Source organism: Zosterops lateralis (genome assembly GCF_965231275.1).
Source record: "Zosterops lateralis genome assembly, chromosome: 6".
In the NCBI taxonomy this organism is placed as follows: domain Eukaryota; kingdom Metazoa; phylum Chordata; class Aves; order Passeriformes; family Zosteropidae; genus Zosterops; species Zosterops lateralis.
In genome coordinates this window covers 48,399,710-48,417,514 of record NC_139761.1, presented here as the reverse complement: position 1 = coordinate 48,417,514, position 17,805 = coordinate 48,399,710, and the positions used below count along the sequence as shown (strand labels likewise).

The 17,805-nt window shown below is 43.1% G+C and overlaps 1 protein-coding gene across 2 annotated transcripts in view; it reads left to right on the top strand.

The window, feature by feature from the left end:
• The window catches only part of PTPRJ (protein tyrosine phosphatase receptor type J), a 72,547-nt gene that overhangs the window by 37,995 nt on the left and 16,747 nt on the right, over positions 1 to 17,805 (top strand). For both annotated transcript variants that reach the window (XM_083862949.1, XM_083862950.1), the window contains exons 2-9: positions 7,867 to 7,885; positions 8,928 to 8,975; positions 9,875 to 10,150; positions 10,745 to 11,011; positions 13,466 to 13,732; positions 14,324 to 14,590; positions 15,320 to 15,595; positions 16,788 to 17,054. In XM_083862949.1, coding sequence (XP_083719075.1) covers positions 7,867 to 7,885; positions 8,928 to 8,975; positions 9,875 to 10,150; positions 10,745 to 11,011; positions 13,466 to 13,732; positions 14,324 to 14,590; positions 15,320 to 15,595; positions 16,788 to 17,054 — 1,687 coding nt within the window. The remainder of the gene's footprint in view (positions 1 to 7,866; positions 7,886 to 8,927; positions 8,976 to 9,874; positions 10,151 to 10,744; positions 11,012 to 13,465; positions 13,733 to 14,323; positions 14,591 to 15,319; positions 15,596 to 16,787; positions 17,055 to 17,805) is intronic.

Here is a 17,805-nt window from a genome sequence, read left to right as displayed (position 1 = left end):
TGAGGAAGTCAAGCTACTTTGCTTTTAGGTCCCATCAGAAAATGTAGATTCACTGTAAACCAGTGCAGGTGAAGATGTGATATGTTGTAAATGAGCACCGTGAAGCAAGTCTAAGGTCCAGCCAGTAATTTATTGCTGAATGAAATTACTTTCCTTGTGACAGGTTTATGATGCTTGAAGATGCACTGAGCCTGCCCAAGCCAGTTCGGCCTGGTGTCATTATCGCCCACAATCTGCATCTGAGGCAGTGCTGACATCTGCATCCCCATTTTACACTCTTAATGTGGTCCTCCTTAACCTCGTGCTTTCCAGAATGCCAACTTTTATGGGAATTCAGGCATCTTTCCCTGCTGTTAGTCACTCGGGCTGAAGTTAGATGGTTTTGCTGGGGCCTCTAGTGGTCCCAAAGTGCATTACTGCTCCAAAGCTGCTGTGCGGGGATGGGGAGGGAGGATTGCTCTCCTCCCTCCCTCTGCATGGATTTACCCAGCTACAGGGCAAGGGCAGTGCCATACAGAAAATTTATTTGGGTTCTAGTGGAGCATTTCACACGGAGTTAAAACTGAATGTGCTGAAGGAGCATAAACGGATGGTAATAAACAGCAACAGAGCGTGAAGGAGAGGAAGGTTAGCTGGAGAAGTCTGTGCTGGGCAGTGATCACAGGCTGGTTTCTCCCAGCTGCACAGCTCACAGATTCTTAGATTAGGGAGTTTTCAGGACTCTGATAAAGACAAAAAGATGAACTGTATTAAGAAAAGTGTAGAATTAAGGCAGGAAAGAGCAAAACACTTATGTACCAGCATCAAGGCTGCCCCCAAAAAACCAATTTTCTGTGTAACCAGGACAGTTTTGAGCTCTGTGTGAGTGAGCTTGAAGGCTTTCACAGGCCATTGTTCTCCTGCCACCAGACAGGGTGTCATAGATTAAAAATTTGGTCCTTTTTGTCAGTATAAATAATCTTTCTTGATATTGTCTTTGAGCTTTAATGTAAGCTTTTAAATCCCTTTACAACTAGTTTTACTTGGAAAACTCTCAAACCAAATCCAGCTCAATGTTGTTCTCCTTGTAAAGTATTTTTTAACACTTCCCTGAGCAAAGACTGGGCAAATTCCAAGGTGTCTGGCACAGCATAGTGAAATATCCTTGTGATAAGAGAAACTTGAGAATCCTGACTGCACTTGGCTAAGCAGATGTGAAATAGGGCTCTGTTAGGAAATGCTGCTTCTTTTTGTGATTGTGCTGCAAAGTCCAGGCAGCTGCTGGCTCTGGTGAGCATTTTCCATGGTGCCTGGGTGGCCAGCCCTGCTGACTTGGCCACAGTGAGCCTTGTGTCATTGCCACCCGGGTATATATTTTTTTTCCTTTCTCCTTTTTTTCATTATATCCTGCTTCTTCCAGGGTGTGCCTGAGTAATGACTCAGAGTGAAAAAATAGTGCTCTTGAGCTGTACGCAGGAATGTGGCTTGTTCACATAAAATAAAGGTTGATGCTTCCTCAGTTAAAAAAAAAAAAAAAAAAAAGACTGGCAATGTTAACTGGAAGTTCCTCTTAGAAGAGGAGGTTTTTTTTCAATTCAAGCACTGCTCTTGCACTTCTATCTCCAGTTCCACCCATGTCAGTTAAGTGTTGTGGTTTAACCCCAGCTAGCAACCAAGTACCCCATCCAAAACAGGCCCACACCAGCCACTGTGGAGAAAGTTAACTCTGCCCCAGGTGAAACCACCATGTAGGGTAACAGTTTGGGGTTTAGTAATTAGTTGTTTCAAGTATTACTCCTTGCCATTGTCAAACAAGCACACTGTTTTCTTCATAACCTCCTTCAGTAGGATGGTCTCTGAATTACATGCACAACTTACTGGGTTATGTGAATTATTTAAGCTTGTTGAAATTTTTCAGCCTTTCTTTGTGCTGAAGTTTAGCTGTTTTTAGTAGGAATAATCCTACTAAACTATGAGGTGGTCTGCAGCACTTAATGCCTGCAATTAATCAGGACCTGGAGGTCTGGGTGAGACAGAACTGCTGCTGGGCTGCATGGAAACATTTTAAACTAAACGTTTTAAACTGGAAGTCATTGGAATTAAATCTAATGGTGTTCTCTGGGGTCAGTTGTGAGAGAGCTGTCAGATGCAATGCAGTCATGTTTGGATTTTGATGTCTATATTTTTCTCTTTATTTTGGATCTGTTGCCCTGAAAACTCCTTGCTCCTACAATAGCCATCTGAAAAGCAGATACAGGTAAAACTTGCAGAAGAATCAAGAGAGGAAAAAAGAGCTTTCTCCACTATGTGTCATCACAAATATTTTTTTGGTGTCTCATCTTGGTTTTTTTGCAAGGCTTTGTCTTACACAGCACTTTTAGTCCATTGGCAGTGCTGCATGAACTAGAATGTCCTCATATGTTTTCATAAATGCCAGTGGAAAAAAAAATATAGTTGGTCTTCCTTTGCAGAAAGGCTTGCTTCAGGCAAGTCAGAATTTAGAAATGTCAGGGGCAAAATATAAATACATGCAAAGTGGAAATAGTCTTTCCTCTTTCGTGTAACTGCATAACAGCTCAAAATAGCCCTTGCACAGTTGTGTGTGCCTGTTTCAGGGTTCTGCACAGCCCCCTAATACAACAGGGTGGCTTTGGAGGGTCCAGCTCCACCCAGTTCATAACAAACACCAGCCCATGTTTCTTCCTTCTGAGTTCTGCATCTCCATCTGGTCCTGTGCAGGCTCATTAGCAGAGCTGCTCATTTAAAGACTCCAAACATCCTGTAAAAACTTAGGGCTGTTTCTAAAAATTAGTGCTTTTTTACTCTAGGATAAACCCACTTAAGAGCAAACATTCTGTGAAGCGGTGTATTGTGTATGGGCTGTGAGTACCTGCATAAAACACCAGAGGGAACACAGGTGAGACTGAGACTTGCCACAGCATATTTTTCGTTTTTCATTGGAAGTGAATGCATCATATTATTGAGATCATCTGGAGTTAATTTGAATGAAAAAACCCACAAAACCAGCACAAGAGCTGTTGAGGACTACAGTTCAAGTGTGTTTAGCAGAGTAAATATACACTAGAAAGGGGGAAAAAAAGAAAACCAAACCTGAACTCTAGCACTGAATCCAGAAAGTAATCAATCTTTAATGAAACTATGTAACATAATTAAATGTTAGCTTCTGGCTTAGCCTGTTGATTATTTCCTCCTTCAAGTAGTAAGGACCTGATACAGGAGATATAAGTAGCCACAAATGCCACTGGGATTGGTAACTGAACTGTTATCTTAGCAATCCTTTAGCACACAGGCCTTATACACATTATCTTTTTCCTTGTTGGACAGTAAGCACAGGGGAAAACACCTGATTTTCTTGGCTTGGCATATCTTTGTGTAAATTAAAGGCTGTCTGGAAATGTTCAAGAGGTGTGTTTGGATGTGGCGCTTGGGGATGTGGTTCAGGGGTGATTGTGGTGTTGCTGCATTGACAGTTGTGCTGGATGATCTTGAAGGTCTCTTCCAGCCTTGATGATTCTGTGTTTTGTAATAGTGTAATGATTTGCACTTGAAGTTTTCTGCTTAAATGCAGGGAAATGCTTTGAAGATTTATAACATTTTATAAAGAAATGGGAAAATCGGGCAACTATGTTACCAAAGTGTATTTTGACTCATTTTCCAGTATGGTATATTTCTAACCCAGAACCTACACATTATCCAGATAAGGCATGTTACTTGACATAGGTTCATGCAGGTTTAAGCACATAGTTCTGTGCCCCAGTTCAGGTGAGCTCCTTCTTTTTGCCAGGTGCTGTAAGCCTACAAACTTCATTCATTTGGAAATAATATGAAAATGAATGAGATGGAACAGGCCTGAAATGAGTTTCAAGAGACAGAAGCATTTCATCTTCCCAAAACCCACCTTGTCTTCCTGCAGGACAACAGTCTCCAGCAGAAAGGTGTCACTCCCTGCTGATCTAGATTTTGCACTCCCAGGGAAGTGCAAAGATGTCCTCACGCGGAATAAAAGTCAATGCCTTAAAAATCCTACAAAATCAGCAAGTATTGGAAAGCTGTATCAGTCTGTGGATGCAATACTTGTGCAATCCCATTTTGATTACTGTGGGGCTTCCTGAGTTTGATTTTCACTTACTTTGTGTGACCTTGAGTAAAAGCTTTCTGTGGGAATGCTTCCTGAATAAGTTTATGCTAAGTAAGAAATAGCAGTGAGAGAGGGGTCTGTAAGTGGCCAAGTTTTTTGCTGGTTAATGTTTCTTGACTGAGTGGTGGTGGCTGACAGCATCAGCAAGGCCAAGCCATAAAACCATCATGATGGTGCTGTGTGGTGGCTTGTCCCAAAGCCCACAGTTGTGCATGTGGGACAACTAATGGTAGGTGGACACTGCAGGGGGGAAAGGTGTGAGATATGGGGTACTGCCTAGTGGGGCAGTGATCTTGATTTTGTGCTGCTTTGTTGAAGGGGTGTTGAGAAGCAGTTTGGAGACCACTATGGTAGCTTGGTGGAAATTTTGTGGAACTCCTCCAAACCTGAGAGGATGGGTAGGTGGAGATAAGATCCGAAGCTCCACACTTGGGAGATCATCAGCTTTGAGACTGATGTGGCACACGAGAAACAGTAAGCAGCAACCTCAAGTGGTGTTCTTGGAAAGGATTTGTGGTTAAGAGTTTTTTTGGCTAAGATTTTTTTGGTTTGCTCGCTTTGACTGTTTAGCCAGCCTTTGATATTATATTTACATGAACCAAGCCATGCTGTTTGTTTTGAAAACTGGAGCAGGTAGGTTGGCTGCTGTCTGCAAGGGTTTTCCCCAGAGTAGAAACCTCGACTTCATTAGAGGGCACAGTTTGGCAGCAGAGCCAAGCTGAGCTGAAGTCCTGCACTACTGTCTTCTCTGTGATTCTCCCAGTGCATGTGTAGGGCTGACATGTTTTAAATCCTGCTCCTGAAAATATCTTACTCTGAGTTATAAAATATTAGTGGGATTTGATCTTCTCAGTCACTCACTATTTTCAAAGAAATTTTCCTGCACCATTAGTTGTGTGACTAATACTGATTCCTCAGTTAGGCAACCCCGTGTCTGCCTGAGGAGGATGGAGCTGAATTCTGCATTTATCACACACCACCAACTCCTGGTCAGTTGTAAACTGCTCACATAAGGAGCACAACACAGACCTTGTGCAAATTCGGATGAATTCCTCATCTCCTCTGCAACCTACAGACTTGATTGGGCCTTAAGCGTGGCTATATGACACATGAAAAAATTCATTTGCCATAGCTGATGACAGTGATGGGTTTGTGTATATATACATTTGTCTCCTGTTTTTCAGTGGAAATGGTCAGTATTTGGCATTTTGCTGTCTTTTCTTGGTTAAGGATGTTTCACCCCTACCCAAAGTTCCACAAAAGTTAAGAAAATTACCCAACTGTATATACGAATAATAGGGATTCGTGTCATTGAAAAAGAAAAGCAGAGATGGCAGGGTTTATGATGTGTTAAGTGCAAACACAAGGAGAATCAGGTGCTCAGTGCAAATATCCTCTGAATTCATAAACAAATGCTTTGTGTAAATTCTAAGTAATAACATCAGGTTGGAGAACAGTTTGGTTCATGGCTGATGTTGAAAAATACAGCATGGAATGACTGAGTCAGGCAGGCTGATGCTTGGGAATGGGATCATTTGTTTTGTGTGGTTTTGGGTTTCAGAAGGAAGCCTGCCTGCTGCCAGTGGGACGTGATTTTTTTTAAATTTGATTTGGCACATAGGGTTCTGGAAAGTCAGAAGAGTATTTTGAGGGAGTATTGCCAGAGTGTGATAAGCAATCAGAATGATGGGATGCAGTTCATTAATGTGACAGGAATTTTAGTGGAACTTGCCTTTTTAAGGCTGTTTGAGCATCCTTAATAAAACCCACATGTGACAGTACAACCAAATTTCTAGCAGCTTGGTCATTATTTGCCATTAGATCAGATGCCCATAAAACAGGAATCAACGTGTTCCTTGTTTGAGTTGTCAGGGAAAAAATGGGACGGGAAGAAGAAGGAGTTCAGGATATTTGCTAGTGGCATACTTGTTTCACAGTCATATAATACCTGTCATTCCTGTTGCTCAGGAGGAATGCTGTGCCTCTATACTCAAAATTTGTGAAAAAGGAGACAAGAAAATTCTTTTTCAGGCAGCTCTACAGAAGAGAAACTAACTGAAAGATGATGGGTTGTGAATGATGACAGGCTCTTGATTCTTTGTAGAGCTGCAGAAATCACTGTAGCTTAGCCCTGTGGCATTTCTTGTTGGTTTTGTTCTTCTTGTGAGTTCCCTTTCTTAATAAACACAACATCCTTTTGGCTTTGCTTGTAGATTGCCCTGCATTTCAGGGGATCTCACCTTTTGCTCACTATGCAGCAGCTGTTTCCACACAGCTTAGCCCTTCTGCTGTGGACACTGCATGGTAGTGTCTTCCTGCCTTCAGAGTGGCTGTTTCCTTCTTGAGCTCTTCTTCCTCAGACACTTCATGAAGGAATGCAGAAGTACTCTTGACCTGGGTGCAGGCAAATATTTCCTCACTTCCTAAATAGCCTTGCAGTTTGGCTGAGCTCTCAAAAGCTCAGGTTGAGGAGGAGCCTCATGTAGGACATCTGCATCCCATGTCATGTCTGTGTGCTGCATTGTCCGTAGGGCTGTGCTAGAGAAGACCAGGCATTAGGTCTTTGATGCTTACTAGGGCTTTTTTGCCTAGGAAGAGTCCCCAAACTCTTTGTGCTCTGGCACTGAGACCATCACAGGGACAAGATTTCATGGTATTTTCTGACTGCTTTTTGAGGGTGTGTCTGCTTGGACCTGTGACTGGTGCAAGGAGCTACTTCTGGAGCTCCTTGTGGCACCAGCAGTGTGACAGCTGGTGGAGTGAGTGATTTGGGATTCAAGCATTGCATTAATGGGTGTTGTGAGGCAGCTGCTTATTTTGAGTTAGCTCATGGAATTGCACAAACAACTAAGAAATTGGAGGGTGGTAGAGAAAACAAAACTTTCAAGTGCTGTAGATAAGACTGCTTCTTGCAGACCTCAGTCTGGGGCTTTTACTTCACTCCCTTAAGCAGCATTTTGTGGTGCCACCTGGAGGGATGTTCATATGACAATTTATGGGCCAATTCTCACACCGACAGGAAGGGAAATGGCTATTTGGAAGTAAAGTACAAAGTTTGAAGACTAAAAATCATCCTCAAAGCAAAATTTTGCTATGTTTGTCAGTAGTACTGGCAGAGGAGTTTCAGGCTGCAATTAAATGGCAACTGCTGATATGTTATGAATGTGTGCACATGTGTAAACTGGATTTCAGAGCATGTATCAAGTGTTTTGAACTTTGACTACCCTGTGTTTGCTTCAGAAAATGCAAAACACTTTTGTGAGAAGTAATAAGAAGGTTTATACAGCAAAAGGATTAAAGGAAAGATCTTATTAATGAGAAAGACCTAATTGACATCTACCATTTCTTGTGGGATGGTGTCAAGGATACTGAATAAAGTGTGTTTTAACTAAGATCTTACAGCTTTGGCTTAAAAATTTATATGTGCACAATAACCACCTTATGTCATTCAAACTTTTTTTTGGTGACAAAATAAACTAATTCTTTTTAGAATGTGGAAACTAACATTTTTCCAGCGTGCTTAGGTTTTCTTTTCTACTAGTTTGGCGCATTTTTTGTGTTATTTTTATTTCAGTAGAATTTTATGTATGTCTTTTGCATGTTGAAAAATCTCTTTCAAAAAATACTTTCTATGAACAATTTCTTTCCCCCTCATGTTAATTAAACCAGTTCTTCTTTTTTTGAGCTTCCAGTAGGTTTAATTTCTATTATTTGTTTTTGTTTTCCAGGTCAGATGTACAGTTGCTTGTAAGTATCATTCTGTTGCTTGCCCTTTTTTTTTAATAACTCTCCTTATTGTAGTTGTTTTTAAGAAAGATTGGGCAGTATCAGCAAAGTATTTTTTTAAAAAGAAATCTTCCTGGAAAGAATTTTTAGAAATAGCAGTTAAAAATATGCACTCAGTTATTTTAGTGACTGTAATACCTACAATGCATTTAAGGAGTTTTAAAAATAAAAGGCTGTACTTAAATCCTTTTGCTCTTCAGTTTGTAGAGAGCTCTGGTGAAATCAAGTGCAGGTGTAATGTGCTTAGAAAGATGGGAAAATATTCTTAAAAGCAATAAAAATCAAACAAACCCCGAAATCAAAAGACACACAAAGTGATGCCTTTAAAGAATTTCTGAAGTGAGTCTAGAACAGCTGTACTGACCAAGATAACATGTTTTCATGTGGCAGAAATTTCTGAAAGTGTGTGCAAATAACTGTTAATATTGAACATCAGACCTAAATTAGTTAGCCTTTAATTTTTAGGGTCCAAATCAACTTTTTCTATGCTTTGGCCTGTAAAATTGATCTAATATTTCTGGCTCTAGACATAGAGCCATGTCTCTTCCTTACTTGTGGAAGCACTTTGTGGGAACAGGAGAGGGGAAGAGGGGAATGTGCTGAGGGAGAGAGACAAAATTGCTATGCCAGGTTAAACAAAATTTCTGATAATACATGAAGAAAACACACACGTGGAGTGTGGCTGCAAGTTGTTTTAACTGCTTTCAAACAAAACTGTACTGGAAAGAGAGGTCATAATAGCTTTCGTCCAAACCATGTGTAGAGTCAGTGGATGGCTGAAATAACATGGCAATCACTTGAATCTAGTTCAAATAATTTCACAGAAGTTAAGAGGTGAAACCAGGAAAAGTGGTAAAACCAGGAAATGTGCAGTGAGGTTTCTGTAGAACAGGGAAAACAGAAGTGACTACGGGTCTGTGCATGATATCTGTTACTGACTGTACTTTTGCAAATGGGAAGTCCAGAAGTTTTGTAGAGACAGAGTTTTGTGTTCTTCTTTCAGGCACTGAGAATTGCAGCCCAAAAAATGGAACTGCAGAACCAGCAACCGGTAATAATGATGATTTATCAGTAAATTCTGCAAGTGGGAACAAAACCTCTGTGGGTGGAAGAGTGATCAGGGCTGCATCTGATGAGACAAGAAGCGATCTTAGTGCTGTAACATGTTTGTGTTTTGGGATGTGAATCTTCGGAGTGTTTTGCACTTCTATATCATGATTGCATTTTAAACCTGAACTCACAGAGTGTGAGCATTGCTCCACACAGGGTGTGGAGCCAACTGCTTTACTGCAGTAGAGAATGAGGCCAAGAAATGCATCTGCACACCTGACTTGTAGTGCAATTTCATACTATGATTGCTACATGGCCTTGGAATAGTTTTATCCATGTTAGACTTGGGCTCCTGGACTCCTTTCCCTGTTTATTATGGCTTTTTAGGTTACAGGTTAATAGTTCAACTCACTGTGATGTACAGATTTGAAATGCATAAGTGGTGGGGTACAGACTTTGCCTAGTACAGGACATTCTGTGTCATGTTTTTAGAGGAGAGGTGTGTGAATCTCACTGCTAAAAAGACTCCTCTAATTGGGACAATAGAGGGAAAGTTTAGGAAAACAATTAGGAACTGTTTAGGAAATAGTTTATGAAAAAAATGACAGCATGTTGTGTGTCCAGGTCTTCCTCAGCACACTGTGTAAAGCTCACAGCTGAGGCAGCACAGAAATCACTGCTGCACCTAGATAACTTTACTGCTTGAGGTGAAGTGAAGCTTGAGGAAGTGGAGTAGATGGTAGAGCTTGCAAGTGTGCCTTGCAGTAGAGAAAGGTGGCTTGATTTTCTTCCCAGGCTGATTTCTTTTTTACAGAGACTGGGTATGGCAGGGAGGAGACTGCTGTATATGTTTGTCAGATAATATTCTTGTAGGGTAATTTTTCTTTACTTTCTTCATAGGATCCAGCGTGATTTATGATCTTGAGGCAGAATCCATTGATGTGACTTCTGTCACCTTGAAATGGCAGTTGAACAGCAGCGCTTCTGGGAAGTACACGTACAGGATAGAGTTTGTAAATGGTACAAATGGTACACTTGTGAAGAACCTGACATCCACTGAAAATGAAGCAAAAATTACTGACTTAATCCCTGGGACAAAGTACATCTTCACAGTATTTGCTGTAGCAGATGATACTGAGGCAGAAGAAGAAAGAGCGTCCATAGATGTGTATACAAGTAAGTCATAGTTTTTTTTGCATTGCTGTTGCTGGTGTTCTGTGCTTTGTTGTGCAGGACAGGGCTCTGCCCACCTGCCTGAGGTTGTAATTTAATAGGAGCATTAGCTGGGCCAGATGCTAAGAATGAGTGCTTCATGTATAGAAGAAACAGAGCCTTGATTTCTTTATTTACTTATTAAACAGCAAACTCCCTCTAGCCTCCCACCATGAAACCAAAAATCCTCCGCAACAACAACTAAACCAAAAACCAACCAATAAACACAACTGAAATTGCCTGCATTGCCATACCCATCCCTTTCCTGTCCACTTTTCTGGATTCCCTGTGGGCTCTGCTTCAGTGGTGACCAAAGCCTCTCCTTTGGAGTGTCAAAGGGAGGTAAATGCTGCTCAGAATGGCTTGTTTTCAGTTCTCTCTTAGCTGCCCATGGGTACAGCAGGCTCCGGGAATGCCTGGTGACATTGTTGGGGTGCTCCTGCACTCTGACCCAGGGGTGTTTGAGGGAAGTGAAGCCCTGGTGTGGCTGTTTCTTGTGTCCATGTCTGTGAGCAGCTGTTCTTGCAGGTTAATGAGTTGTTGCTTTGCCTTTCACAGGGCCCAGCCAGGTTGTTACTTTCGAGGCAGAATCCATTGGTGTGACTTCTGTCATCTTGAAATGGGTGGTGAATGACAGTGCTTCTGACTCCTACACGTACAGGATAGAGTTTGAAAATGATACATCTGTGGAGAACCGGACATTCAGTGACCTCAGAGGAGAAATTACGGAGTTAATCCCTGGGACAAACTACACCTTCACAGTATTTGCTATAGCAGCTGATAATGAGACAGAAGGAGAAGGAAAGTCCACACAGCTGTATACAAGTAAGTCACAGTTTCTTGCAATCCTGTTCCTGTTGGACAGCTCAGAGCTCTTTTTAACTGCCTTAGGGCTAAAATGTAAAGCTGTTGCATGTATAGAGCTGATGTCTTATTCCTGGAGCCTAATCTGGAATGTCTAGTAAGCAATGGGGTCTTTAGGTGTGGAAGAAATACATCCTTGCTTTGAAAAGAAAAAACAGGCAAAAATAATCCACCTTGCTTCCTCTTTGTCCTCATATCTCTTCATGTGTCCTCATACCTCTTCATATGTTTGTGCCAAGAAACTATCATGAGATAGTTTCTTGTCACAAACAGTGAGCCAACTAGGAAGGATGCTCTCTTAGAGTTGGCGTTAGTGAATAGAGTAGGACTCATGGGAGATGGTAGGTGGCTGACTTGGCTATAGTGATCATTAAATGACTGAGTTTCAAATCTGAAATGTAATTAATAAAAAGAGACAGCAGAGTTGCTACCCTGAACTCCAGGAGAGCCAAGTTTAAGCTATTCAAGGCACTACGTAACAGCCTACCCTGGGAATTTGCTTTTGAGGGCTTAGGAATCCAGGAGTGTTGTTCAGTTTTTAAGAACTGCCTTTTAGAAGCACAGGAACAGGCAATTTGACTATGTCAAAAGTCAAACAATTAGGGCAGAAAACCAGCTTTAATGAACAGCAAACTTGTGGAGCTCAAGAGGATGAAGAAATTGTATGAGCTCTGAAAGTGAGGTCAGGCTTCTCAGGGGGATTACAGAGCTCTTGTTTTTCTATGCAGGGAGAAGGCACCAAGGGCCAGAGCTCAATTACAGTAGAAACTGTCCAGTGCTGTTTCAGATAACAGGAAAGGCTTTTTGAAATACATTAATAGCAAGGGGAGGTGTAAAGAAAACATTGGACTGATCCTTGTGGAAGATGATCACCTGCCTAATAGGGATGAAGAAAAAGCAGAGACATTCCATGTGTATTTTGCCTCAGTTTTTGGTGATACTGATAGACCTTGGTGTGCCTGATCCCCAGAGCTGGAGGCCCCTGAGTGCCGGGACAGTGGCTTTCCCCTTGTGGACACTGAAACTGTGAGGGACCACCTGTATCAGCTGAATGTTCACAAGTCCATGGGGCCTGTTGGGATTCACCCCTGAGTGGAGAAGGATCTCACTGGTGTTAGAGCAGGACCCCTCTCCATCAGCTACCAAAGGCCTTGGGAGCCTGGGGAGGTCTCTGCCAGCCACTGTTATTCCTATTTGCCAGGAGGGTGGGAGCAAAGACCCAGGAACCTTCAGGCCTGTTAGACCAACCTCAGTTCCTGGAAAAACTATGGAGAAGATTGTATTTGGTACTGTTGCAAGGTGTTTAAAGAACAATGCAGTCATCAGGTCCACCAGCACGGGTCACAAAGGGAAAGTCCCATTTAATTAATTCCACCTTTCTGTGGTAAGGTCACCCACCTGGGGGGGAGGGAAGGTGGTGAATGTAGTTTTTCTGCATTTTAGTGAGATTTTTGGTACCATCCCTCACAGCATCCTTCTGGACAAGTTGTCCAGCTGTGGGATGAGGGAGTTCATGGTGTGCTGGGTGAGGAGCTGGCTGCAGGGCAGGGCTCCCAGGGTTCTGGTGAGTGGGGTTGTGTCTGGCTGGTGAGCAGGCACCAGTGCTGTCCTCAGGGCTCAATCCTAGGGCTGCTCTACATATTTATCAAAGCTATGGATGCAGGAGTTAAATGCATACTGGGTGAAGTTCTGAGCCCCACAACTGATGAAGGATGTGAAGGTCCTTGAATGCCTGTAGAGGAGGGCAAGAAAGCTGTTAAAAGGTCTGGAAGGCCTGTCCTGTAAGGAGAAGCCAAAGGCTTTGAGTTTGTCTAGTTTGGAGAAAAGGATGCTGAGGATGACCTCATTGTTCTCCTCAGCTTCCTGAGGAGGGGAAATGCAGAGGGAAGGGCTGATCGCTATTCTCTGGTGTCCAGGGATATGATGAGTGGCAATAGTTCAAAGCTCCCTCAGAGGAGGTTTAGGCTTGACATTAGGAGGCATTTTTTTACTGACAGGTGGTTGAAGCACTGGAATAGACTTCCTAGAGATGTGGTCAATATCCCAAGCCCTTCTGTGTTTGAGACATTTGGATAGTACTCTCAGTAATATGCATTAATTTTTGGTGAGGCATGAGGTGGCCAGGTAGGTGGATGAGGGTAGTTGTACGCCGCTTCTAAGTAAATATTCTATTCCACTCTATCACTTTACTGCCCAACTCTGGATTCCCAAGAGAAGCCTTAGGAGTTCAGTCACTGTAATGGCCTGTGCTTATTTTGTTTTGGGGAGTCAAAGAGACATGAATGGCCCTCAGAATGATTTGCTTTCAATTCTCATTTAGCTGCCCAGTGAAGCCCTGGTGTGGCTGTTTCTTGTGTCCATGTCTGTGAGCAACTGTTCTTGCAGGTTAACGAGTTGTTGCTTTGCCTTTCACAGGGCCCAGCCAGGTTCTCGATCTCAAGGCAGAATTCATTGATGTGACTTCTGTCACCTTGAAATGGGTGATGAATGACAATGCTTCTAACACCTACACGTACAGGATAGAGTTTGTAAATGGTACACTTGTGAAGAACCTGACATTCAATGAAACTGAAGCAAAAATTACTGATTTAATCCCTGGGACAGAGTACAACTTCACAGTATTTGCTGTAGCAGCTGATAATAAGACAGAAGGAGAAGGAAAGTCCACACAGCTGTATACAAGTAAGTCACAGTTTTTTTGCATTGCTGTTGCTGGTGTTCTGTGCTTTGTTGTGCAGGACAGGGCTCTGCCCACCTGCCTGAGGTTGTAATTTAATAGGAGCATTAGCTGGGCCAGATGCTAAGAATGAGTGCTTTATGTATAGAAGAAACAGAGCCTTGATTTCTTTATTTACTTATTAAACAGCAAACTCCCTCTAGCCTCCCACCATGAAACCAAAAATCCTCCGCAACAACAACTAAACCAAAAACCAACCAATAAATGCAACTGAAATTGCCTGCATTGCCATACCCATCCCTTTCCTGTCCACCTTTCTGGATTCCCTGTGGGCTCTGCTTCAGTGGTGATCAAAGCCTCTCCTTTGGAGTGTCAAAGGGAGGTAAATGCTGCTCAGAATGGCTTGTTTTCAGTTCTCTCTTAGCTGCCCATGGGTACAGCAGGCTCCGGGAATGCCTGGTGACATTGTTGGGGTGCTCCTGCACTCTGACCCAGGGGTGTTGTGAGCCAACAGCCCTGGTGTGGCTGTTTCTTGTGTCCATGTCTGTGAGCAGCTGTTCTTGCAGGTTAATGAGTTGTTGCTTTGCCTTTCGCAGGGCCCAGCCAGGTTGTTACTTTCGAGGCAGAATCCATTGGTGTGACTTCTGTCATCTTGAAATGGGTGGTGAATGACAATGCTTCTGACTCCTACACGTACAGGATAGAGTTTGAAAATGATACATCTGTGGAGAACCGGACATTCAGTGACCTCAGAGGAGAAATTACGGAGTTAATCCCTGGGACAAACTACACCTTCACAGTATTTGCTGTAGCAGCTGATAATGAGACAGAAGGAGAAGGAAAGTCCACACAGCTGTATACAAGTAAGTCACAGTTTCTTGCAATCCTGTCTAGGACCTGAGGTTCCTGTGGGCTGTGACTGCCTCACATCCTAGGGCTGCTTTATCAAGTGTGGTGCCAATATTGTTAACTTTGTGCCAGGGCGCCTTTTTCCCAGACTAGATAGATGGGATAGGAGGAGACGCTACTTTTGTTTGTGGCTCAGAAATGCAAAGAGAACAGACAATGTCTCTACAAAGCAATTTAGAGGAGTGTGTCCTGGAGGCGCTACTGAGTCGATAAGCTTGTCTAAGCTGCCTGAGGTGAGTTTTATCTGTGTGGAATTGTTGCTGATTTGGACTTGCAGACACAGCCCCCTAAGATGTGTCAGCTGTTGGACCTGCTCAAGTAGCCCATTTCTTTATCCTGAAACTGAAGAGAACTTAGGCTGAAGGTCTCAAATTGAGACTCATGGGCACAATTCTGAGTTAACAGACCAAAATCAGCTTGGACTCTTTCCTTCCCTGATTTTCATCTATTTCGCTGTCTGGAAAACCACTGTGGAAACAAGTAATTGTTGCATGTGAAATGAAACAGAATATCCCCCAAAGCTCCCGTGACCTGTCCAGAGATGCCTCAGCGCTGAATGCCTGAAACGGGGAAGTGATGCTTGGCTCCAAGTGATGCTCATTCTGTGTGAAATAGGGAAATGTGGCTGTGGCTCTTCTTTCTTTATTTCTATTTTTGACAGGTTGTTGCTTTGCCTTTCACAGGGCCCAGCCGAGTTGCTACTCTTGAGGCAGAATCCATTGGTGAGACTTCTGTCACCTTGAAATGGGTGATGAATGACAATGCTTCTGACTCCTACACGTACAGGATAGAGGTTGTAAATGGTACAAATGGTACACTTGTGAAGAACCTGACATTCACTGAAACTGAAGCAAAAATTACTGACTTAATCCCTGGGACAGAGTACAACTTCACAGTATTTGCTGTAGCAGCTGATAATGAGACAGAAGGAGAAGGAAAGTCCACACAGCTGTATACAAGTAAGTCACAATTTCTTGCATTGCTGTTGCTGGTGGTCTGTGTTTTGCTGTGCATCATGAGGCTCTGCTCATGGGTTGTAATTAAAGACTGTTGCAGGCAGAGGTGATGATTCCATCCTGGAGCTGGAGATGGCCAATATCCAAGCATCAGATGTTAGTGTAAAAGCAGAATTGCCCTGCTAAAGCTTGCTCCAAGACTTTCAGCAAAGAGAAGAGACTTTTCCCTGAGCACTGATCTCTTGCAAATTTGGGAAGGGGGCGTTTGCATTTGTTTCTTAAAGTATGGGGGCCTGAGGGTCCCATTTTAAAGGGCTTCCACAAAGAGCATATTGTCAAGTGCACTTGTGTGATTTGGGAGCCTATAGCTGCCATCTTGGTGCAGCCAGGAGAGAGATTCAAGCAGTGCTAGATCAGGAGAACTCCTTTTGCCATCCAGCACCTTGCCTTGTTGAGTATTAAATGTCTTGATATGTGGTGTTGGAGGGACCATTTTGGAGCTCGCTTGCAAGGCAGTAGCCCAGATCATTCCACAGAGTGCATTTGAAGGAAAATAGATGACTATTCTTGTAATTTGTGTTTTCCTGAAATGTGCCTGCATGTCTGATCTTAGCTGACCAGTCAATGCTCAGAAGTCTCCCCTGTGCTGTCTGTCTGTAATGGCTAATTGCCCTAAAGGTGCAGAAAGAATAGGGGGCTGGAGAGAGTGTCTCCAGAGGGTCTAGAGATGGTTTCTCTTCTATGGGAGTGAAGTGCATGGCATGAGGATTGGAAAAGGGTGTCTGGTTCATCACTGCTAATCCTCTTCTAGTGATATTTCATCTTCTTTATTTTTTGCTGTACAGGGTTGCACTACCAGTGTCTTTCCCCTCCACTCTTCTCTCCTTCCTGCCTACCTTTTTGGAGTCCCAGGAGAGAGCCTGCAAGTGGTAGCACCAGGGTGACCTGTGCCCTTCTTGCCTTTGCCTGTGAAAGGAAAATAAATCATGCTTGACATGGCTTATTTTCAATTTCCTGTTACTCAGCTATTAATGCAAAAACTTCCAGGACTACTGGTGACATTCCTGGGGTGCTCCTGCACTCTGGCCCATGAGTGTTGTGAGGGAAGTGAAGCCCTGGTGTGGCTGTTTCTTGTGTCCATGTCTGTGAGCAGTTGTTCTTGCAGGTTAATGAGTTGTTGCTTTGCCTTTCACAGGGCCCAGCCAGGTTGTTACTTTCGAGGCAGAATTCATTGGTGTGACTTCTGTCATCTTGAAATGGGTGGTGAATGACAGTGCTTCTGACTCCTACACGTACAGGATAGAGTTTGAAAATGATACATCTGTGGAGAACTGGACATTCAGTGACATCAGAGGAGAAATTACGGAGTTAATCCCTGGGACAATGTACAACTTCACAGTATTTGCTGTAGCAGCTGATAAAAAGACAGAAGGAGAAGGAAAGTCCATAATCCAGTATACAAGTAAGTCACAGTTTCTTGCAACCCTGTTCCTGGTGGTCTGTGCTTTGCTGTGCAGCGTGAGGTTCTGCTCACCTGCCCCAAGAATTGTAATTTAAGACTGTTTCAGGAGAGGTGCTGTGCTTTGCCTGCCTGCAGTCAGAGATACTTGTGTGACAGAGACATAGCCTTCTTTGAAAAACCAGAGTAAAACAAACACCTCAAAAGCAATGATGGTTGAAGTTGGTTACCAAGGCCTGTGGTACAATGAACTCTTTCTGAGAACTTCCTCTCTGGCTGGGATTTCTGTGGGTGTGTCTGTTGCCTTCACTTCTTGGAGGATCAGGGCGTCAGAACGTTCTTTTAAAGGGCTCCTGTGCAGAGATACTGTGATTTGGGGCCCTGTGGCTGGAGCCCTAAGGATGAAATTTAGATAACAGTGGCTCAGGAGTGCATTCATGACACTATCTAGGCAAGCTACTTCTTTCCCACTTTTCATCACCTCTGTTCCTCTTTCAGTGATATTTGTAGTTCCTTACCTTTTACTGTACACAAATAAAGCACCTTTTTCTAGTCCCCCTGCAAGCTTGTATCTCTCCTGACCAACATCTCTGAGTTTCCAAGCAAAATCCTGGGAGCTCCGTCATTGTAAGGACGTATTCCGCTTTAGAGTGTCAAAGGGAAATGAATTCCACTTAAAGTTACATTCCATCAATTCTCTTAGCTGCTCACTGGTGCTCACTGGTGCAGGAATGCCTGGTGATGTTGTTGGGGT